The following is a 21,967-nucleotide window of genomic DNA, read 5'->3' as shown; positions in this document are numbered from 1 at the left end:
TTGGTACGTACCACTTCTTGCGACAGGGATTCACGGGGATCTCTCTGGGGAAGTGGCCACAGAGTGCTGGGTTGTCCAATCAGAACGCCTATACGGGTTCGGTTACGGAGTACTTCCGTAGGTAGGTACGACTACCTACTTGTTTATGCAGCCTAGCCCTTCATCACAGGCATCACTGCATCAGTGCGAGGCTTTCCAGAAATTACCAACGCCATTTTATCGCGTCAGTATGACTGCGATTTCGACTGGCTTGGCCGTGTGGACGGACTCGGCTTTGGATCCGGCACTGGCAGGCAGCTAGCACAAGGTCTCTACGCAGTAAGCGCAGGGTTCTATACGACTTAGCAACGGCAAAGGGCTCTGGCAGGCCTGACAAAATAAGTGTACATTGGCACCTGGCTGAGTCCAGATTACAGCTGCCATAACTGCACAGACCCCTCCTCACAGAGACATTTGCCCATGCATGTGGAGAACAACAACCCACCGCACTGGATGTTGAAACTCTCCCTTAACTGCCTTTGTCCCTAGTCCAATTTGTTTTTCAGCAACCTCCCCAGTTTTATTCCCGTTCACCAAGACAACCGTTGTCAGTCCAGGGGAAACGTATTTGACTTCACTTTTACTGAAGGCTCAACGACGCCGATCTACTTAAACCTATGAAAGATTGTTTTCTTTTACGATTGGGGTTGTGCTGCTGCACTGCTGCCTTGTTTCTCTCTTTTTTTGCTGCAAGAAGGTTGGCAGACGGGATGCACTGAGGCAGGAATGCGGAAAAGTCTCACAGACTTAAGCCACTCAGCTCATACGCCCCACGCCATCGGACCGAAAAGGCTACAGACCCGTCGGTTAGAATATTTTACTGCGTAGTACTCTGCCAGCCGGAGGCTGTGTATTCAGGCAGGACAATCACACTTTTATTGCGCTATTTATGTTCATCAGCATTTGTCTGTCCATCTCGAGTGCTGAAAATGCAATCACTTGGACGATCATCAGCCTTACACGGGACATGCCACCAAGGCACAAGTCACCAACAGCTCAGCTTAGCTCAGCCATGCATCGCCAGTGGTGTCACAACCATATGCCCCGGCTCAGTTCAGCTAGGCTGGGTTGTGAGCAGCAGTCAGGAATCTCCGACGTATACTGCAGCAGGCGGCTGTCTTCAACAGGAGGCACCTTTACTACCTCTGAGGAGCCGATAAATGCCCTAAATTGAAATCTCTTGCCGCCGGGCCACAGGGTCACCACCACTTCACTATCGACTAGTGTCTTCCCCGCAAACTCATCCAGTGTTCGGTTCTCGACAACCTTTGCAAGAGAGCTCCTGCTTCTCCGCATAACTGTCTGAATTTGGTATATGCCGCCACGTAGCTATGGATCGGCCCGATGCTTCTCCTCTAGTAATCGTTCCCCGCCCATACCCTCATTATTAGTCTTCATCAAAAGAACATGAGCGCCTGCCTCATGTTTCCTGATGTATGCGTCATCGCTTGCCAAGAGAGATCCAGAAGCTCCCAGTGAGCTTAGCTGCCGCTTGAGCAGGCCCTGTTTCCCCAACTATCCTCATCTCCGTCCTCTTACTCGTTGTCCTCGGCCGATTTTACATCAGCGGCAGTATTATCTAGTGCTTCATCACTCCTCCCCCTCTTTTCCTTGCGCCAAAAAGAACTGGCGTCGGGCTCTTTCCATCGGTTCTACCACAGCCTCCTAAGCTAGTCGCGGGTTGCATATTACGCAACCGCACGACCTCTTCCTGGCAACTACAATACCCTGGAGCAGTCCCCGTAACCGGCGGTGTATGGTGTTGAGAGTCGTTACTGCAGGAGGGGCAGAAACAGGTGTCTTCTTCCGTTGTCAGAACTTGTGTCATTGCTGAACCAGCCACGGCAGGTTTAGGGGTGGGCGAGCCTCAGACTTCCATGCGAAGCAAGGTTGGTGGGACGGAACGACTGGGACAATTCTATGGAGGTTGAAAACCACCTTCTAGAATGGTTGAACGAGCACTTGCGCTACCCTGATCGGGATCGGGCGAGATCCACCGCCATCCGGGCCTTCTCTCCCAATGACAACAGTCGGTGTCCGTCCACGGATTGGATTCATTAAATTTATGCTGGCTTCCTGTTACAGATATTTCTCACAAGCATATGCCAAGAGCTCCCACAGCTCATCATATTATCCTCACAAAGAGGGTAGGTATCACAAGTTCAAGAAACCACGCCGACGCCGAAGGCCCGTGAGCCCGTGACATAAAGCCGGGAAACCCCCCTTTTCCCCAGGGGCCTATCCAGTTCTATCGAAGCTCACCCGCAACCCCCGCCCTCTTGGGCAAATACCTCACCCTGGACGGGCAATTCCCCGCGTTGCCCTCCCTCCCCAGCTCGGCGGCGGGGACGAACTCGCCCGTCTGCAGGCTCCCCTTGACGAAGTAGACGTACCACGCCTCGTGCAGGGCGTCCCTCTTGCTGCCGCGGCCGCACCTGAGGACGACGCGCCCGCCGCCGAAGCGCTCCAGGGCGTCGCGCACGTCGGCCAGCGGGTAGGCACGCGTCGCGTGGGGCACGATGCCGGCGCGCGCGAGGGCGGTGTACGTGTCGAGGGTGCGGAAGAGCGCGACCGCGCGGGTGAAGTAGTCGACTGCCTCGATCCCTGTGCTGTAGGAGGGACCGTAGCAGGTTGGGGAGAGTGTGTTGATGCAGGTGGCATGCTTGTTGTATTCGTGGCCCCAGAGATTGGAGTTCGGGCCGCTGTTTGGACAAAAGGGGGAAGGTGCTGGTTAGCTGACATGTTGCGGGCCGAATATTGGCTAGGTAGTTTAAGTGAAGGTCCCTGGGCGGCTTACGATGCTGCTATCCAGTACCTATCCATGAACTCCAGTAGCTCCTGCTGGCCGTATTGTTTCAGGATATCAGTGACGTTGTCGAAGCGCGGCGTCATGCCGCAGAAGGTGTCATAGGTGCCGTCGCAAAGATCGGGCCTATTGTACCCAGTCGTGTAGTTAGAGAAAATGTCCTCAATCGCTGGGCCCAGATATCGAGAAAACCCCTACCATAGCCCATGGAGGGTCCAGTCCTCCTCTGTCCCGCCAACATGTACCTCCTCATCCCAGAACTGCGTCAGCAGCAATTTCCCCCCGGGATAAACGAAACAGCAGTTGTCGCCGGCCACTGGCGTGCTGTTGTGGCAACTCATATCCCCGTCTAATGGACATGATGGAGCGCCGCTGAGGGGGTCGTAATGTGTGGCAGGGCTAGGGCGGTGGAGGCCGTTGGAGAAGAGAGGGAATTGTGAGATAATGTTTCCTGCGTAGGCGAAAATGGAGCGAAAAGAAGGAGACGCCATCACGGGGAGTTTGTAGGGATAATGGATGAGGTTGATGGCTTCGGTAGGTACATCAAACTACATGCCATCCCTCGCTTGTCTGGGGAAGGGGAGCCAGGAGGTTATGCAAGGCTGAGTTGAGGCTAAGGTGCGATTGGCCACAGACCCTTGTGGCGCTAGCATTCCCACTAGAGGCATGTGGGCACGGTCCATCTACAAGGGTCCAGGGTCCAGGGTGAGGTCAGTTTCAATGACTGGAACAACACCACCAAATTGGAGAGCGAAGATCTAGTGATCCGCGTCAGATGCTTCTAGCTTGCGCCATTTCTCTTTAAGATGAGCATAACGAGCGACAAATTCCACAGCCGCTTGCTTCCCGCTGCGTCCCGACAAACGCGGAATGCAATCCCCAGGCATGCATCTTCCGGAAAAGTCCGAGACTTGTGTTAGGGATTCTCTTGCTTCAACACGGGCTCTAGAGGTCTAGAAGATACCAAACGTCATGGCTCCTGAAACACACTTTCCAACCCCCTTGGTGGTCCCCCCCCTCTCCACCCATAAACAAACCTTCATCCTTCTCCACGGCCGCGGTTCCAGCGCCACCAAATTCGGCCCGGCCCTCCTCTCAACCCCGATCCCCGCCGTCTCCGCGGGCCGGACTCCCGCAACGCCGCCGGCGACGCCACCGGCGCCGGGACCGGCGTCAACACTCGCCGCGCTCTTCCCGCACGCCAAGTTCGTGTTCCCCACGGCGGTGCGCAGCCGCGCCAGCGTCTACGCGCGCAGCGTCATCAACCAGTGGTTCGACTGCTGGCACGCCGACGACGACCCGGACCGCAAGCCCTGGCTGATGGCCGAGGGCCTGCCGCGGACGACGGCGTTCCTGCACGACCTGCTGAGGCGGGAGGCGGGACTGGTCGGCGGGGCCGGGAACGTCGTGCTCGGGGGCCTGAGTCAGGGGTGCGCGGCGAGCCTGGTCGCGGCCATGCTGTGGGAGGGGGAGAGGCTGGGTGCCGTTGTGGGCATGTGTGGGTGGTTGCCGTTCAAGGCGGCGGTTGAGGTGGCGGCGGGTGTTGGGCGAGATGCTGGTCAGTGCGATGATGATGACGATGATGATGACGGCTTCGACCCGTTCGAGCGTTCGCCGGTCGAGAGTGGACTCGATCCTTTTGGCCATTCGGACGCGACGCCCCTAGACGGCGATGCCGATGGCGGGACGGAGACCAGTGACGATTCCTGCTCTAGGGCTACTATTGGTCTGCGGGAGGAGCTAGAGTTACCTCGGGTGTCACCGTTGCGCGGCCAGCCATCTATCACGGCTACCCCTGTGTTCTTCGGGCACGGCGTCGAAGATGACAAGGTTCCCGTTCATCTCGGACGAGAGAGCGCAGACTGTCTCGCGTCCATCGGCGTCCATGCTTCCTGGCACGAATACGAGGGACTCGGGCACTGGTACTCCGAGGCCATGCTGATGGACCTCGTTGATTTCCTGCAGAAGCACACTGGTTGGGGGACGGAATAAAATTATCTGCTTTAAATGTCTACTCCTCTGATGACAAGCCAAGGTGCGCCAATCAATGTGATATCATATCTCATGACCAGGGTTCGTTAAGGTGGTGCTTTGTGGGTTTTTTTTCATTACAATCCACAGTCTTTCAGGTCAACCTGGGAAACCACAGCATCAACCCTGCCGAGGCTCACAGCCTGACCATTTGTCAAGTTGTTCATAGCGTCCAAGGCAATGTTCAAGCCGGCCGCAGCATGGTCGATGGCGAGAACGTAGATGGTCCTGCCATTGTAAGTGGCCGACCAGCAAGTTCCGCACTTTGGCAAGGGGTCAGCCCATGGAGACAATAACTATAGCACAGCGAGGGTGGTGGGGTCAGGTGAGCTCACGCTTGGAGAGTTCCACGAGGCCACGGCCTCAACCCCGCCGATGAATGGGAAGCGGGTGATGTTGCTCTGCTTTTGCCAACCGTACTTGGTCATCAGGCCGTTTGCCCCGTCGGAGCAGCTCACGACTTCCAGGGACCGATTAGGATCGTCATAGCCGGTGTCGTAGGAGACTTTATTTTGGCAGGGGGATTAGCTCTTACGTCGGAGTAGTGAGCGGGCACGGCGTTTCTGAGACTTACCAGTTGTGGCGGCCGCCGCGGCTGCTAGGGAGAAGATACCGAGGAGGTTGGAAAAGTGCATGGTGCTGACTGTGTCTTGGTCGTTGGTACTGGAACTTTTCTGGTCAAGGGCTGGCTCTCTCGGAAGTTTCCGAGACTGGTGGGCGTGGTGGATCGGGTGATGAAGAGAGAAGAACACTAGAGGAACTTGAGAGGGAGTTGAGTGCTTGAGGTCTCTTATATCGACATCGCCAAGTGCAACTCGGGGGTGCTCTCGGCACATCCAACGTCACTCAGCTGGCAGATACACAGCGAGCCGGGAGATGGCACAGCATGGGCAAGGGGTAAGGACCAATTGGCCTTGTGAATCCGCGCAAGACTGTGTGCGATGTTGAACCGTTCGTTGGCAAGGCGTTGCAGTGGGTCCGGGGACCAGTAAATGCCGGGTTGGGGTCGAGAAGCGGCACTGGCTACCCCTGTCTCCCGCGCCGTTTCCCGCACTAACTGGTTGCATTCCTGGTTTTGGGATGCAATCCCAGACTTCGTATTGCGATGGAGAGACAAAGATCAGCACTATATCCGCGAACAATCTCGTATTCTCCATAACCAGCAAACCAGGTCTGCCTGACTGGTACCAGAATCCTGGATACGCACGCTACAGTACCTGAGCCACGTCGCTTTTAGCCTGAGCCAACCAGGGCGAACTCGGGGTTGCATAAATCTCATCATAAATTTATACAAGCTCGGATTCCCAACATCCAGTCCTTCCTTCCTGTGACAGCTTCTCTTGCTATCTGTGCTCCCCAGGTCTCTCATTGCCAGTTCTCAATAGACGACCTAGCTACCTATCCTCTGTCGAATCTCCTTTATAACCAAGAGAAGGTATCACTTTACACGCAGGCAGCTATCATCCCGTCTGCTTGGGCGGTACGTTCAAGGAGAAGCGCTACAAAGTCGCTCATAAGCTGGGATGGGGAGGGTTCTCATCTGTCCCGCTTGCCAAGGATAACTTGTAGGCCAAGCAAGATGTTGCATCTTGCATTCACCTACTGATTACGCCAAGACTTGACAGTGGTGAGATCTGTTTGATCCTGTATGAACCAAAGAGTCGAGTAATGGGATAGCGTAGGGTGAGGCGCCACTTTGCTGGAAGGTTTGCAGGGTTGAGAGCTCTAGAGATGGTATTCTGCTACTGGTAGTCCCGATCTTCAGGGCTACCCATTTGTCTCGTCACGGAACTTCTTGGACCCTCAGTTGACACAGTCGTTGCTGAATACCATTCGGGCGGAGATCGACTAGACCCAGAAGTTATCCTCAAAATGGCGAGACAGTTGTTGCAGGCTGTTACAAATGTACACCAAGCAGGCTATGCACATGGGGGTCAGTCGGGCATTGCCCTTCAAGCATTGATGGGATTATTGCCTTCGATGCGTATCTCGGCACACGAGGCATTACTCGAGCCATGAAGGTGGGGATTCACGTCACTATGGCACACAAGGGCCGTGACTCCCATACGTCTATTTACTCGTCTTTTACTATCTATCGTGTGCATTCAAAATGGAAGTATTCCTTTTCTTCCTCGAAAAATCGCATCTGCTCCTGCTGCTTGCGGGCGAGAAGGACCTTACGTGCCGACGACTCCTCCATAAAAGCTGCTGGGCGCGGGGAGATGAATTCCTCATAGAACTCGCGGAACTTTTCAGCAGGTGGCGCCAGCTCTACGAGCTCGTAGATAAGAAAGTTCCAATACACGCCGTGGATCATGTCCGGGTTCAGGAGCGCCACGGCAACGGCCGTATGGCACCAGGTCTCCATCTTGGCCCATTCCTGCGACAGTAGAGGTGGGACCTGGAAGACCCTCTCGCGGTCCTTAATGGCGGCGACAAGATGGCCAACCCCGCTGTTGTACCACTGTCGAGTCATCAGCATGAAGTCCAAGCTGGAGCCAGTCAGCCAGACGGGAGGGACGAGCAGCTGTGCCGGCACAACATAGCTCCATTCCCAATCGAGAACGCCGACAAGTTCAAGGTCCTCGTTGAAGAGAATGTTGTTTGTGAGCAAGGTGATATCTCCATGCATTAACACAAAGGGCCCCCTGTCGGCTTCGGAATCGAGCCACGTATCGAGGACGAAGCGGCGGAAGTGGTGTCTGGCGTAGAGGATCCGCCGCCCCCCACGGGAGTCCATGAACAAGTCGGGGGATTTGTCCAGTTCATTGTCGGCTAGCCAGAATAGAGCGTCTACGTAGCTCCTCGCAGTCTGGAAGGTTGTTCCCGGCTTGATCTTGGCGCCCGGATCCATCCCCTCGACCTCTTGCAGGGCCGTCTCGATGGAGAGCGGGCGGTGGCACATCCGGATATCGTCTGGATTGCACGTGTATGACGGCCAGCCATTCTCGGCCGGAAGGCCTAGGGCCCCAATTTTGGGGAACTCGAGCCGGCGGAGCTAGATGTAGACGTCTGCTAGCTGCTCGTACACTTTCTTGGTTGCTTCCGTCGGGTTCTCATAGCTCAAGCCCCACTTCTTGGACTTCCGGAAGCCAAGTTCCCTCAGAGTCTGGCCTTCCACATAGTCCATGATTATGTAGGCTGTGTTAATCGGGCTGCCCTCGGTGAAGGAGTAGGCATGCACTCGGGGAACAGGAATAGTGGTCTTGGCTGCAACATATCTGCCCGCGCGACCTTGTCAGGTGGGCGGAGCGTTTTGAGATGCATGGGGACAGGCTCACCTCATCGTAGCCAATGCTGCCTCGACCTTTTCGTCAATCCAGGCAATGCGGGCTGGGAGGGGAATCCGGACAACCATCTCTCGCGAGGGGATGTATCAAATTAGACAAAGTAACAAACATTGAAGGAGCCATGCTTATGGGGCTTGAACGTATTGCAAGGATCGCCGCCGTGGTATGATGAGGCGAGTCGGCAAATGGCCTCAGTGTCAATCGAATCGATGAGGCGCTGACGCTCCTTGTCGGCTCCATCTTTGATTATAGCATTCCTCATCTTTGCGGGAGTACCACTAGCACTCCGCCGAGAAGCATGCCCCTTCGTCCGTGATCTTTCAAATGTGTGCTGTCAGGCAGGCACGCTGACGAGGATGGAATCCTTTCGCCCATATACGTACCGGCCTGGTCGTTTCAAGTCACATTTCACAGTTAACGAAACCGTTTCGGCCTGACCGTTTGGGGCACTGTTTGTGCATAACAACCTAGCACCCCATGAGTTCCATGGCAGTATCCCCGTCGAAATCTGTTCTATAATAGAGCTTCGAGGGAACACAATGAGGGTCCGATCAATGCACAACTTGCCCTGCACCCCCTCCCACCACAGCCGCAAAGAATCAAAATCTCCCTAGGCCTAGAAGAGTCCCTTCGGTTCTCCGCCAGCTCACAACAGGACGGACGTAGTGATACGCTTAACTGTCTGCCCATCCTTGCTACGGGTGCTCGCTTTGGCTCTGCCAAGTGCTTCCAGATCCAGCCCACCTCCATGCACTCAGCCGCGCGACAGTCTCTTGGCCAAACTCGGCCGGGCCTACGGTCGGGGCACCGTGACGCAGCTGACTCAAGGGGCCTAGGCACTGCAGCTTCCCGACTCGTAGCCTTCCGAGGGTCGGTCTTACTGGGACGCATCTCCAACTGGGAAACCGATTCACCGCTACTTCCGGCAGGGGCCCAAGGCCAATATCTCTCAATGCACATCCCCGCCGAAACCTCATCAGGGGGGTGGCAGAGCCATCCAATGCCCGGCACTCCACACCTAAACATCCGCAACCTTCTCTGCCCTTTCCTCCCGGATGGTCCCGTCCAGCTTCAGGTCCTGGATCGCGATCTCGCGCGCCCGGGTGGACGTGATGTATTCGTACCCTGGGAAGCCCTTGGCGGACACGCGGTTCTGGAACAGCTCGTCGATCTCCTCCAGCGAGCGGCCCTTGATCTCCGGGAGCAAAAAGTATAAGAATACTGGTGAGGTGCGACAAACACATTCTGTCAGCTTTGGGTCCAGTCCTGTTTTTCTCTCTCTCGTATTTAATCCCAGTGGTTACCAAGGGTGAGCACGCTGAATCCACCCAGACCCAGCAGTACTTGCCGCCCTAGTTTATGGCCTTTGATTGATGAAGTAGGGTGTGCAGCAAGAGGCAAGCCTTGGTGGCGTGTCCCAGCGTAGTGCAAAGTTTTTCTCACCAGAAGCCCTCCCACATCCCTCCGTCCCATTTCCCCCTTCCGTCTAAAAAAATAGGGACAGCTCCAGGCCCGTAGCAGACTCACATGAGAAAAAGTAGTTGACACCAGTGGCCAACGACACAGTGAGGACACTCAGCCTCGCAGCTCGCTGGCGAGGGCCTAGCTGAGAGTTCCCGAGAAGCTGTTGTACAGGCACCCGTAGACGATGGAGAAGGCGGCGGTGACGGTGCCGGCAGTGGCGGTGCGCCGGGCTGAATGGTGTAGGCCAGCACCGAGGCGAACTTGGACAGTCCCGCGCAGGCGGTGCCGAGCATCATCATGGACAGCCGGTCCAGGTGCTTGTACATCCGGTACATGCCCACCATGCTGCCGCCCAGGTTCGCCACCGTCGAGTAGACCGGTGAACTCCCCCTCGAAGAACTCCGGGCCCAGCGACTTGCCCCTTAGGCGCATCAGCGCTCTCCTGGCGTCCTCGGGCCGGTTCTGGACTAGCAGCCAGCGGGGCTACTCGGGGATGAAGAAGATGAGGACGATGAGGGTGGCGGGGATGGCGTACAGGGCGGCGAGGGGGATCTGGTAGGCTAGCTTGCTGTCGTGGCGCTGCGACTGCTGGTCGGCGACGGCAGGGAGCCGATGCGACCGCGTGACGATGTTCCATCCCCTGGGCCAGTCCAGGTCCGCGTAGCCGAACACCCGGAGGAAGCCCACCATGGCCTGGAAGCCGCCGATGGCCGCCGTGTCGAAGTCGTACTGGCAGTTATCCAGGGCCATGCAGCAGATCAGGATGCATTTCCAGTTCTGCACTAGGTGGTTGTTGCGCTCAATGCTGGTGCCCATCTTGGCGCGATGGGGGGTGACCGTCAGCCGAGTGACTGTGTAGAAACGGGGTCTCAAAGGGCTCCGGGAGGAGTTGTGAGGCTGCTGCTCTTGATGAAAGCTGCTCTACGAAGCTTCTCTAAATTGTCGATCATGTTAACAGCCAAGAGCTGCACATCTAGTGGACATCAGTCCATAGTGTGGAAGAGGATGGTGCATGTTTTATACTCCCCCTCACTTACACAGACAGCGACGGCGAGTTGCAAATGATCTCGAATAGTTAGAATGCCAGAAACTGGCGTTCCAAGCTGTTGCAATGACTCCCCAGGACTTATTCCCAAGGTGGGCGAGAATCAGCAGCTTGTAAAGTGCCGCTGTGGAAAACCCCTGCCCATCTTGATCCTCTGTAGTGTGGTGCCGGGTAAAAAGCAGGATGGTTGTGGTATGGCGATCTATGATTCGGCGGTTTGGGGCAGACCACATATGCACTTGTAAATCGGTACGTGAGTGACCTCCTCATCAACCAAACCAAGTGTAGCTCAGCGCTCAGGAACGGTCCAGATATCGAATTGTTGCAAGAGGCTAAATCCCCAGCTGACAGCATGTTGTATCGCACGTCTTGGCCCGATTCCGTTGGCGTTGCTCCTCGTCTGGCTGAAGATAGGATGAGGAGGGGAATCCCAAGACTCTCAAGACTTGTAACCTAAAGTTACGGGACTCCCATTGGTCGGAAGGTTTCGGATCCCAGATATTGTGGTTGGGGGCCAAGAAGGGCTCTCCAATATATCTAATATACATCTCAGGGCTGGGTTTGATGCCCGGGACTTTAATTCCAGGAGGGTATAAATGAAGCGGCTGATATGTGTGACCGCAGCCCATGCCGTCGAAGGGTGGTAGTGCAGACGACTCTCTCCTCTCTGAGCTGCCCCAGGCCATCAGCCCCCTTTCTCCTGCCAGTGGATGTCTATCTCGTCCATCTTCTTTATCTAGGAGTCCAGTCCTCAACCTCAGAACACACCTTTATCAACCCCTCTGTGACAGCGTCTAGGTTCTCCAATGCAAATATACTGAAGTGGTGCCCTGGGATATCCGTGACTCGGACGATCATGTCTCTCCGGTAGTTACCCCATCCCAGTAAACGGTCTTGCCGGTGCAGGTCGACCCTGCTCACGCCCTCAACCAGGACCGGAACAGCTTCCTTCGCCCGCAGCAGGAACACTGGCGGCGGACCGTGTGCGGGCGAGGATGTAGAATGGCTATTCCGGCCATCCATGCTTGCCATCTGCGACGCGTCGGCACTCTCCGGCCCCCACGCCGGCGGCGTCCACCGGCCAACCATCGCCACCGCCTCCTCAAAGCACCTCGTGACGGCGGCACGTGTCTCGGGCCGCGTGTTCTCCCCCCACTTGGCGGCGTGCTGCACCACCGGCAGCGACGGCAGCCAGGCCGGCGGGGCCCTGGGGTAGACGCTGTCGATCATGACGATCCCGAGCACCCGGAGGGACGGGTCGCCGGCCAGCTCCCGCGCCATCTCGAGCGAGAGCAGGCCCCCGAGGGACCAGCCGCCGAGGATGACGGGGCCCCGGGGCACGACGGTCCGGACCAGCCTGACGTAGTGCCGGGCCATTTCCGGGAGGCCCCCGGCCCACGACCGCCCGGAGTGGTAGTTGGGGTTGAAGATACCGTAGAGTGGCCTGCCCAGGCTGCCTAGGCAGTAGTAGCTGAATATCGTGCCGCCGCCGTCGTGGATGAGGACGAGCGGGGTGGGCGACGATCGTTCCGACGACCGCTGAGGGTCTTGGATGAGGTTCGGATTGGTATCAAACATGGTCGCGGCGTCGGTAGTTCTAGATGCCGCATGCGGCGTTGATTAAATCGGACCCGTCCCCCGAATTTCGGCTTAGGTCCTGCCAGCTGGGTCGTGATTCTGCGGGTTGTGTTGGCGCCAAGACGAGCGTTATCGGGCCCGTCAGGGCCTGCGACTATGTCTTACTCGTGGAAAGAGGTTTTTTAATTAGCCTGTAAAGTTGAGTATGGTCGGGTTTACGTTTCCTCCAAAAGAATGCGCGTTTTGTTGATGGTGATTGAAAGATAATCGAGAAATAATCTACTGGCTGGGATTCCTCCGTCTTCACAGACGCCGTCTAGTATTTTGCTTTAATTGCATCTATGATAGCCCTGGGTTGCTTTTAAGCATAATTACACCATTGAATAAGATTGTTTCGTGACTGCGCTCACAGAGCTAACGGATCACATGAATGAATTGGGAAAGGAAGGAGGGACGTCTAGGAGTTGAAAGGCATCTAGGGACTTTACTGAGTGGTTAATAAATTTTGTAAAACTGAAAACTGTCTCACTTCGGCCTAGAGGTATCTATGCTTTACTCACACTTCTGGCTTAGACTACCCTAGACGAGTTTGAGTTTGAGTGTCTCTATCACTGCTATAAAACTGGGTAAGTAAAAGAAAACCCATCTTCTGTTCCTAGAGACCAAAGCCCAGACAATACTGATGGGAAAATAGTGGTTCTAAACAGATCAACTAAGATAATGGCCCCTTTCTACAAATATCTCCCTATGTAAGTACCGACGCATTCCTTTTACTCTCTCCTCATATCGGTTTGTCCTATGGTTCTTCAGTGGTCTCAATATATATTCTCTTATTGTGGATGGATCAACTTGGATATCAGTTGTATCCTAGAATATGCAACAAAGCGAAAGGTATTGTTTGGAACTGAAAATCTGATAGGATTTGAGAGATGCGAGAGACGGTACAGCAAGTAATTATGACCTGAAAAGAACTGGGGCTCTTCAGTTCTTATTTAGACTTGCCGTATTATCTCCCCATTTGACTTACTTACTTCGCTTTCCAGTCAATCTCTTTCTATGGCACTCTCATCCTATATTTATTGGTATAGCAAACCTTTCGTGGAACCGATGTTTTATTCTGTTGTCATACTCTAGTCAGGTGTCTGCTGAAGGATGCAGCAGATTTAGCCTTCCTAGGGTGTAGGAGAGGGTGGGATGGGAGAGAAGACTAACTTGGCTATTATTTGTACTCAGCATCTCAAGAGACAGAGTGCGACTGGCTCTTCAGGGGGCTTGAGCTTCTGAAACTATCGCGAACTGGAATAAATATGCTCACTATCAAGTCGACAAAATCAAAGTTTTAAGTGCAGACAATATGCGCAGCGCCGGCATGAAATGCAGAAGCTGGCCGGAACGGACCGTTTCCTGCAGCCAGACTGCTGGGAGGGTTACACCAACATCAAGATGGGACGATGATAGGCAGGATGTGGTTAATTAGTGGATGACATTTCATCTTCATTCTCTTGACAAATTCATGATAACCACCTCAACCAATCACGCACCCCAGTTGGTGATGTGCTGTAGTGGCCATCCTTCCCATCATCGGGTCGTTAGCCAAGAACTAGAGGACGCAGGTTGAATGGTGGGCTGTTCTTCAACTGCCAATCCTGAATTTGTCGGCGTCAATTGTAGCCATTCTGAGCTGTCTGCAACCCCCATTTTATACAGAATGACGGCACAAATGTACGGAAGGGAATGTTGCCGAGTGTCAATTGAAACAGCAGGGCTGAGTAAGATTTACCCAAAAGACTCTAGTGTGGGAGCGGGATTGAATCCTCCCGAACGACCTAGTGCAACATCAGGAACTACTGCGGGACTGCTGCAAAGTACTCCGCAAAGTACACACTAATCGCGAGCTGGTGAGTGGCAGCCGTTGAGGAAGAGTGGGTGGAGGACGGGACCGGGGTAGGGGGTGGGCAAGGGTTGGGGCCCCCATCGATCGTTTTGATCGCCATCATCATCATCCCCACCGCCACCTCCACCTCTACCTCCACCTCCCTTCCATTCTTCCTTCGCTGTCGATACTGCGTGTCTCAGCAGCTCTTTACTCCTCCGCGAGGATCCAGACTCTCGGCACCATGGACGCCCTGAACGCGAACCTGGAGAGCATCACCCAATACCAGAACTGGCGGGCCACTGTTTGGATCCTGCTGCTCACCAGCATCACCTATGTCGTCGCCCGGCTTGCATGGCGACCGTCTTTCCCCAAGAATGCGCCGAAGCTGCTGAAGGAAGGGTATCCCATCGTCGGCGCCCTACGCTTCTTCTCCGATCGCCGCAACTTTGCCCGCCATGGAACATCCGCGACCAAGACGGGTAACTTTAGCTTCTACTTTGGCAAGTACCAGATCGTTGGCCTCTCGGGCCTGAACGGGCGCAAGACCTTCTTTGACAACAAGGACATGAGCATGGCAGAAGGGTAAGACGCGTGCGGGTGCGGGTGTGGGTGCGAGGCAACCCCTACACTACACTGCGTCCCCCAATGGCGGGCTGACATGCGCCGAACCAGCTATGCCGTCCTCTTCACCACGACGCCGAGCATACCCGAAGATGCCAAAACTGCTGGCCAGCTGAGCTTCGACAAGTGGTTCAGCAGGACCATCATGGCGATGCTGAAGAAGGAGAACTTCGTCAAGAACCTCCCCATCTTGGTCGGCGACACGAGGTCGGCGTTGGAGCGGGCAGTTGCCCGCGGGGGCGAGGGCTCGACATCGGGCCTCATCGACCCCTTCGACGACCTCTACAAGATCGTGTACCTGCTGACGATGCGTACCGTCGGCGCAAACGAGATCGCCCGGTCCCCCGAGCTCCTGGAGAAGACGCTGGGCCTGTTCGAGACAATCGAGCGGTGCAGCTCGCCCACCCGCATCATCTTCCCCTGGCTGATGACGCCGGCGCACTTGCGCAAGATGTATGCCGGCGGCAAGCTGTACATGATATTCTCGAAGCTGGTCGAGGCCCGCAAGCAGGAGGGTCGGAGGGAGGACGATGCGCTGCAGTTCCTCATCGACAGCGGGGCTGATATGATCCGTATTCTCTCCGTGAGTGATTCCTTTTACCATTGTCGACCTCGGGATACCCTGCCAATGTGTAACCACGTCACTACGTAACCACGAAATCACAGCGTGCACAGCCAGTCACCAACGGCTGGCTGCAATATGGTTGTACGCCTCTGCTAACCTCGGTGGCAGTTCGTCCTCGGCGCGCTCTTCGCCGGTCAGCTCAACAGCGGCATCAACGCCGGGTGGATGTTCTCGTACCTCGCCACCACCCCCTACTGGTATAAACAAGTGCAGGCCGAAGTCGACGCCGCGGTCGAGAAGCACCGCAAGAGCCCTGATCAGCATGCCCTCGATGTCCTCTCGTCGCTGCCCATCGAGAGCTGGGAAAGTGACTTCCCGTTGATCGACCTGTGCCTGCGCGAGTGCATCCGGTTCCAGCTCGTCGGCACGGCGTTCCGCAAGAATGTCAGCGGCAAGGACATTCCTATCGGCAACGATGGAGAAGTCGTTCCCAAGGATGCCTTTGCTGTAAGCTCATCCGCCGAGCCATGCGAGGGTTCCAGTTGCTGATAATGCCCAGATCTACCTCCTCGATGACATCCATTTCAACCCCGAGATTTACACAGAGCCCAACAAGTGGGACCCGGGCCGTTACCTCCCCGACCGAGCCGAGGACAAGAAGGAGCCACTCTCGTATATAGGGTGGGGTGTTGGTCGCCATCCATGCTGTAAGTGCTCCTCCACCCTGTCGGGGCTACCTTTGCGTCTGTGGGCATCAATCACTAACCCAACTCCTCCGCCTACAACAGTAGGAATGAGAGTAAGTATTTTGCACCCCAATAAATATCAAGCTAGATACTGACCCCCTTTCCAGTTCGCGAAGCTCGAGATGAGCATCATCGTGGCCACCTTCACCGCCATGTTCGACTACACACTGGCAGATCCTAAAGGCAACCCAATCACAAGCACCCCCACAGTAGACCGGGACCGACACGCAGCACACAAACCAGCCTCGCCTGTACGACTCAAATATCAGCTTCGAAAACAGCCCGCATAATTTTCGCCCAAGTCCGCTAGAAGGGGGCAGAAGAAGTACGGCGGGCAGCAATCTAGGTTTCGGGTGCGGGCCACAGGAGCTGAACGTTCAATATGCTAATATATATATGGCCATTGAATAGCCCTAGCCTTGGAATGGGCTTCATGAGAGCGGATAGCGATTGGTATTTACTTTTTGGCGCACCTTTTGGCCTACCTTTTTGGCTTCGCCTTTAGGATGACCTCAATTGACATGTATGATTAGCACGAATTTGGAAGAGTAGGTTGCCTATGCCTTATCATCTGTATCTTGAAGAAAGTGGGGTTAAGGGGGGGGGGTAGGGCAGTGCATATTTAATCTACTGTTTACTCTACAGTTTGCTAGTTGCAAGCATAAGTCAATTCTAGGGTATAACGTAGGCGATGTTGACGGTCTAATCGATACAGTTGCCGAGGGGGTAGTCAACCAACTCGGTATATCTCACCCTCATCGCGGTGAGAGCACACCTTTGCTCACGGCCACCATTGGCAATCCGCCGCAGGCCTGCCTTACTTTGCCTGCCCAACACGGTAGTTTAAAACAGTATCCAATGCCGACTTTCGCAACGCGATGAACGGCATTGAAAATAATCCTCACACACACACACACACAACTCGCACAAACGCGAGGATCGATATGATCTGGTGTTTCCAGGGACTCGAGCAGGCGCCATCAGACCGCCTCCCAGTCCATAGCCTCGACCATGAACTCCCACTGCTCCTCTTCCGTGACGGTCCAGTCGCCATCATACATGTCCATATCCCCATCGACGACGACGCCGCCGCCGCCACCGCCTCCCCGCACGAACCGCTCGGCAATGACGAACGCCTGGTCGAAGCCGTCGAAGATGGCCGTCAGGATCCGCTCAATGTCGTAGCTCTCCAGCGGGGCGGGCATCTTGCCGTTTCCCCCGGCGGCACCATTGCCGTCGCCCCCGTCGGCGTCCTTCCACCTGTTCCTCAGGTCCTTGGCTCGCCCGAGCTGCCGCCGCGCCTCGCCGGTGCCCAGGGCCGAGCGCAGCGGGTTGGCCGGGTCTTCGAGGGCCTCGAGGACCTTGGCGTGGTAGCGGTGCTGGTACCTCTGCGGCCTGGTGGCGGGGCCAATGTTTCCGCCCGGTTGTTGTTGTTGTTGTTGTTGTTGGTCTGGATTGTTGTTGGCCGGTCCGTTCCCGTCGTTCCACCTCGAGTTTGCCAGCCGCGGGGACGGGGAGACGTTGATGGCGAAGACGCCGAGCAGGTGGACCAGCGCCCGCTCCAGGAGCATGTAGTACTCGAAGAAGTCGAGTTTGAACATCAGCTCGGCCTCGGCCACCTCGGCGGGGTCGCAGCCCACCCTGTTGACGGACTTTTGGTAGCCCGATGCCAGGTGGGGCAGCTTCCACTTCAGCCGGCGGACGATCTTGGTGTAGCGGGCGAGCTCGTCAAGCGAGGACCGCGAGTTGGGGGTGCCCGCCTGTGTCGCATTGTTGCTGTTGCTGGCGGATTGGGGGTTCGTCGTTGAAGCTGGAGCTGCTGTTGAGCTGGTGGTGCTGAGACGCGGCGGGCGGTCGGAGATGGAGCTATAGTAGGTACTTGTCCCGAGCTTGGGTGCCCATCGTGAGGAGGAAAGGCCGGGCATTGTGTGAGGAGGCAGACCTGGGGTTCCCACTCGCAATCCGAGGATCGGAAACCACCAAGTACGTTGCAGCTCATGTTGCAGGGATTATTCCACAGACGACGCTATCGAGGCCACGGCACCAGGTACCGGCTTACTCCACCCTCTAGTGTCCGTGCAGGAGCTTGGACCACTAATTGTCGCCGATTCTGCCCCGCGCAATCCGAACTGACGACATCAGACAGCAGCCTCTCTCTGGTTGGCAAGCATAGCTTTTCTAGAGCGTCGCTTCTGCTATCCTTCAATGCCCGTGTAATACCGTCCCGCGTAATATTGTCTGCTTTTAGCAGTCCTGGCGCGTGTGCAGGCTCTCTCCTGTAAGGAAGGGCCCTTGAACTTCATCCTTCCTCGGCCGCATTCCCTCTATTTACCAGCCCACATCGCCGCCCAGCATGCTGAATCCCATCTCGTTCCGACCGGGTCCGGTTGTGTTCTGGACAACTCTTGTTTACCTTGCTCTGTTGATACCCCTAGTAATAATCAATGAATCCGTACCTTCACCACCAGGCGAGATTCCAGCAGCTGGACTCAACCTCACCGAAGCTTGGCTTGACCTCACTACTCTGACCCAAGGTTACCACCCCTACAATAGCCGGAAGAACGAGGAAGTTCGCGACTGGCTTTTATTGAGAATACAAGAGATCCTGGATCAGAATGGCGTATCGTGGGCATCGGACCTCTCTGGAGAACCTCTCAGGTAGGTCTGCGAGACATCCTGAACGAACCCGTCTAACTCTCACAGTTCTCGGCAGGAACCCAGCACCCTAGAGAATCTCGAATCCAGTTACGGCGTTACCGTTTTCAACGATATGGCCTCGAACTACAGCGGTGCAATGTCTTCAGGTCAACTTGGTAGCAAAGCCCCAAATGGGAGTTCTGGAGAGCCGGCAGCCTACTTCGAAGGGACGAACATTCTGGTATACATTCGGGGGACCGACGACGACGAGGGGAGATGGTGGGAATCCGGAAACGGCGCAGGAGAGGGGGCACACAGCAAAGGGGTGACGTTGGTCAATGCCCACTATGACTCGTAGGTCGCAATCGCATGTCTTGTCACCCCTTGCATTTATATTAATACGGCTCCAGTGTCTCGACCGGATACGGCGCCACGGACAATGGAGTGGGTGTCGTTTCGGTCTTGCAAATAATCAAATACTTCACGACTCCCGGACACCAACCCAAAAAAGGCATTGTGGCCCTCCTTAATAACGGCGAGGAGGATTTCCTTTACGGAGCTCGAGCGTTTGGGCAGAGCCCGCTCCTGCCCTTCGTCCACACGTTTTTGAACCTTGAGGGCGCTGGTGCCGGGGGAAGAGCCATCCTCTTCCGGACAAGCGACCAAGAAGTCACCGCGGCATACGCCAAGACCAACAACCCATTTGGAAACGTCATTGGCTCCGACTCCTTCAGCCTCGGATTCATTCGAAGCCAGACGGATTATGTCGTCTTGAACGGCATTTTTGGCCAGCGAGGCCTGGACCTGGCCTTCTTCAAGCCCCGAGCCCGGTATCACACCAACCAAGATGATGCTAGGCACACTTCCCAGGCCAGTCTGTGGCACATGCTGTCTGCTGCCATCCATACTATGGTTAACCTCTCCGGCGACACCGGCAACACGTTCGTGGGCCCGAGACGTGATGGCGATCGCGGTAAGGTCCAGAATGGCCGCCCCAGCGATGGGGTTTGGTTCGACCTCTTCGGCAAAGGCTTCGTCTTGTTCAACTTGCGAGGAATGTTCGCCTGGTCTCTTACGATCCTGATTGTCACTCCGTTGGCTCTTGTCCTCTTGACGTATTTCCTCGTCAAGGCTGACAAGTATTACTTCTTCACAACCAAAGTTAAGACCGACGACAATCCCGACTCTGAGCCAGTGTCGGCCGGGGGACTGAGGGGTTTCTTCCGCTTCCCACTTGCCCTGATATTCGCCGTGGCCTTGACTTTGGGTGCTGCTTTCCTGTTGCGCAAGATCAACCCGTTGATTATTTACAGCAGCCAATATTCTGTGTAAGCCCCCCCTTTTTATCCCAAGTCAATTTCTACTGCGCGGCTAACTTTTCCCAAGGTGGGCGATGATGATCTCCCTGTTCTACTTTGCCTTCTGGCTCATCATGAGAGGCGCCAGCTTTGTCCGGCCCAGCGCTCTCCATAGGGGCTATGCACATATCTGGCTTTTCCTCATTGGCTGGGCTATACTTGTCGCAGTTACCGTTTTTGAGGACAGGTTCAAAATCAGCTCTGGATACTTTTTCGTCTTCTTGCAATCCGCCGTCTTTCTCTCGACAACAATCACGTTGGCCGAGCTGTTTGCTCTGCCGAAGAGAACTACTTGGGCCCAGCAGGTCCGGGACGATCGCGATGCCAGGGAAAGTCTCTTATCCGGTCACCGCCCGGACGATCTCATGGCGCCTACACCGGGAGAGATTCCGTCGCCGGTAGACCGAGACGGGGAAGACGATGAGGAGCCAGAAGCTGCCAATGAGACAACGCCACTCGTCGGCGGGGGCCGGGGGGAGAACTTACGGACGACCTTCGCTACCACTTACCGACGCTCGATATCCGCAATTGCGGACGTGGCCCACCCGACGGATGACAGTGACCAAAAGCCGTATGAAGGCGAGCAGTCATGGTCTGGCAGTCTACCATCGTGGACTTGGATGTTGCAATTTCTTATCGTGGGGCCGTTCATCATCATCCTTGCTGCGCAGATCGGTCTTACTTTCACCGACGCTGTCAACCAAACCGGGACGGACGGCTCCAACACCCTCCTGCCTTATCTCGTCATTGCCCTGTCCACAATCCTACTTCTCCTTCCGATAACTCCCTTCATACACCGCGTTCCACACCATCTCCCGGTCTTCCTGCTTGCTGTCTTCACCGGCACATTGATATATAATCTTGCTGCCTTCCCCTTCTCTGCCAACAACAGGGTCAAGATCTCCTTCCAACAGACCATTGACCTTGACACGGGCGAAACTACCAACCACTTCAATGGCGTTGAGGAATATGTCCGCCTCATCATCCCGGAACTACCATCGTCCGCCGGCAGGGAAGTCTCGTGCGGTCCGTCAACAAAACAGGGCATCGCGCAATGCTCCTACGACGGGTCTGCGGTCCCACCAAATCTTGACAAGAGCCTACCAGACGGCATCCCGCCCCAGAAGAGGTACGCCGACCTGGTCTCCATCAACGTCACCCGAGGAGACGGCAACAAGGCCCATTTCCAGATCGACGCCGTGGACACCAAGGCGTGCTTCCTCCACTTCAAGAGGCCCGTCAGCGCGTTCAACGTCGTCGGCGGTTCCGGCTGGGATGACCGGTTTGGTCCCTTCCCCAACCAGGGGGTGGGCCAGCTAAAGCTGTGGCGGAGAGACCCGAAGAGGAGGTGGGAGGTGGATGTGAGCTGGCCCGACGAGGACGATAGCGCTGCCGCGTCCGGATCGGACCTTGTCGAAGACGGCGCACAGGAAGACTCTGTTTGGTCCGACGGCGAGCTGAGGGCCAGGACGTCCGGCCTGGAGGGCTTCGTCAGTTGCCAATGGAGCGATGCCAATGTCCAGGGCGTCATCCCGGCTCTCGACGAGGCGCTACAGTATTCTCCGGCGTGGGCCGGTATCACCAAGTACGCTGAAGGTCTAGTTGAGGGGAAGAAGAGGTTCATGATCTAGACGATCGGAAGCCATAAAGTGGCAGAGGCGGTCTGTACCACTAAATGATATTTGGTCCCCACCCTCCATCTCTAGTGAACTTGCGGGTTTTGTTGAACCGCGCTTTACGGATGTATATGCACCTTGATAGTTACGTTGTTTGGCAACAGTAAATCGTTTTTTTTTGTTTTTTTTTGGCTGCGCAGTTTGGACAAGCTGCGACTACCTAAGGGCTTCTATTTTCATATACTATATGTATAGTTGGCCGTGAACTACCTGTCACATATGAGTCCATTATCCT

The 21,967-nt window shown here is 55.6% G+C and overlaps 9 protein-coding genes across 9 annotated transcripts; 3 read left to right on the top strand and 6 right to left on the bottom strand.

Annotated features, from left to right (window-relative positions):
• Positions 1-2,264: 2,264 nt before the first annotated feature.
• On the bottom strand, positions 2,265-3,576 carry QBC33DRAFT_278459 (ribonuclease T2). Its single transcript, XM_060423227.1, has 3 exons — positions 3,044-3,576; positions 2,837-2,971; positions 2,265-2,741 (listed from the first exon to the last, which is right to left on the bottom strand). Exons 1-3 carry the CDS (start codon positions 3,334-3,336, stop codon positions 2,288-2,290), a joined length of 882 nt encoding a protein of 293 aa, XP_060286905.1. The 5' UTR covers positions 3,337-3,576; the 3' UTR covers positions 2,265-2,287.
• On the top strand, positions 3,574-5,221 carry QBC33DRAFT_617093 (alpha/beta-hydrolase). The gene has a single exon (XM_060432675.1). It carries the CDS (start codon positions 3,818-3,820, stop codon positions 4,835-4,837), a length of 1,020 nt encoding a protein of 339 aa, XP_060286904.1. The 5' UTR covers positions 3,574-3,817; the 3' UTR covers positions 4,838-5,221.
• Positions 4,954-5,511, bottom strand: QBC33DRAFT_445943 (eliciting plant response-like protein; the record flags this gene model as incomplete). The annotated part of the gene is made up of 3 exons (XM_060424352.1): positions 4,954-5,139; positions 5,212-5,381; positions 5,451-5,511. The coding sequence occupies 3 exons, from the start codon at positions 5,509-5,511 to the stop codon at positions 4,954-4,956; spliced, it is 417 nt and encodes a 138-aa protein (XP_060286903.1).
• Positions 5,512-6,968: 1,457 nt separating this feature from the next.
• Positions 6,969-8,534, bottom strand: QBC33DRAFT_617091 (uncharacterized protein; the record flags this gene model as incomplete). The annotated part of the gene is made up of 4 exons (XM_060432674.1): positions 8,276-8,534; positions 8,158-8,234; positions 7,908-8,097; positions 6,969-7,874 (listed from the first exon to the last, which is right to left on the bottom strand). The coding sequence occupies exons 1-4, from the start codon at positions 8,426-8,428 to the stop codon at positions 6,969-6,971; spliced, it is 1,326 nt and encodes a 441-aa protein (XP_060286902.1). The 5' UTR covers positions 8,429-8,534.
• A 650-nt stretch (positions 8,535-9,184) lies between these two features.
• On the bottom strand, positions 9,185-10,446 carry QBC33DRAFT_512426 (uncharacterized protein; the record flags this gene model as incomplete). Its single annotated transcript, XM_060425905.1, has 4 exons — positions 9,185-9,387; positions 9,694-9,768; positions 9,800-10,044; positions 10,118-10,446. The coding sequence occupies 4 exons, from the start codon at positions 10,444-10,446 to the stop codon at positions 9,185-9,187; spliced, it is 852 nt and encodes a 283-aa protein (XP_060286901.1).
• Positions 10,447-10,992: 546 nt separating this feature from the next.
• On the bottom strand, positions 10,993-12,525 carry QBC33DRAFT_466795 (Alpha/Beta hydrolase protein). The gene has a single exon (XM_060425153.1). The coding sequence runs from the start codon at positions 12,251-12,253 to the stop codon at positions 11,408-11,410; it is 846 nt and encodes a 281-aa protein (XP_060286900.1). The 5' UTR covers positions 12,254-12,525; the 3' UTR covers positions 10,993-11,407.
• A 1,449-nt stretch (positions 12,526-13,974) lies between these two features.
• Positions 13,975-16,705, top strand: QBC33DRAFT_528950 (putative cytochrome p450 6a1). The gene is made up of 6 exons (XM_060427102.1): positions 13,975-14,711; positions 14,802-15,333; positions 15,484-15,822; positions 15,875-16,022; positions 16,104-16,114; positions 16,169-16,705. The coding sequence occupies exons 1-6, from the start codon at positions 14,371-14,373 to the stop codon at positions 16,349-16,351; spliced, it is 1,554 nt and encodes a 517-aa protein (XP_060286899.1). The 5' UTR covers positions 13,975-14,370; the 3' UTR covers positions 16,352-16,705.
• Positions 16,706-16,710: 5 nt separating this feature from the next.
• Positions 16,711-18,195, bottom strand: QBC33DRAFT_567112 (uncharacterized protein). Its single transcript, XM_060430476.1, has one exon. It carries the CDS (start codon positions 17,984-17,986, stop codon positions 17,042-17,044), a length of 945 nt encoding a protein of 314 aa, XP_060286898.1. The 5' UTR covers positions 17,987-18,195; the 3' UTR covers positions 16,711-17,041.
• A 219-nt stretch (positions 18,196-18,414) lies between these two features.
• QBC33DRAFT_445572 (uncharacterized protein) lies at positions 18,415-21,687 on the top strand (the record flags this gene model as incomplete). The annotated part of the gene is made up of 4 exons (XM_060424336.1): positions 18,415-18,719; positions 18,807-19,052; positions 19,109-20,026; positions 20,085-21,687. 4 exons carry the CDS (start codon positions 18,415-18,417, stop codon positions 21,685-21,687), a joined length of 3,072 nt encoding a protein of 1,023 aa, XP_060286897.1.
• Between the last annotated feature and the right edge of the window lie 280 nt (positions 21,688-21,967).

Source organism: Phialemonium atrogriseum (genome assembly GCF_030411735.1).
Source record: "Phialemonium atrogriseum strain 8032-3 unplaced genomic scaffold QBC33scaffold_4, whole genome shotgun sequence".
NCBI classification, from domain to species: Eukaryota; Fungi; Ascomycota; class Sordariomycetes; order Cephalothecales; family Cephalothecaceae; genus Phialemonium; species Phialemonium atrogriseum.
The sequence above is the reverse complement of the archived record's forward strand: the minus strand, read 5'-3'. Positions and strand labels throughout refer to the sequence as shown.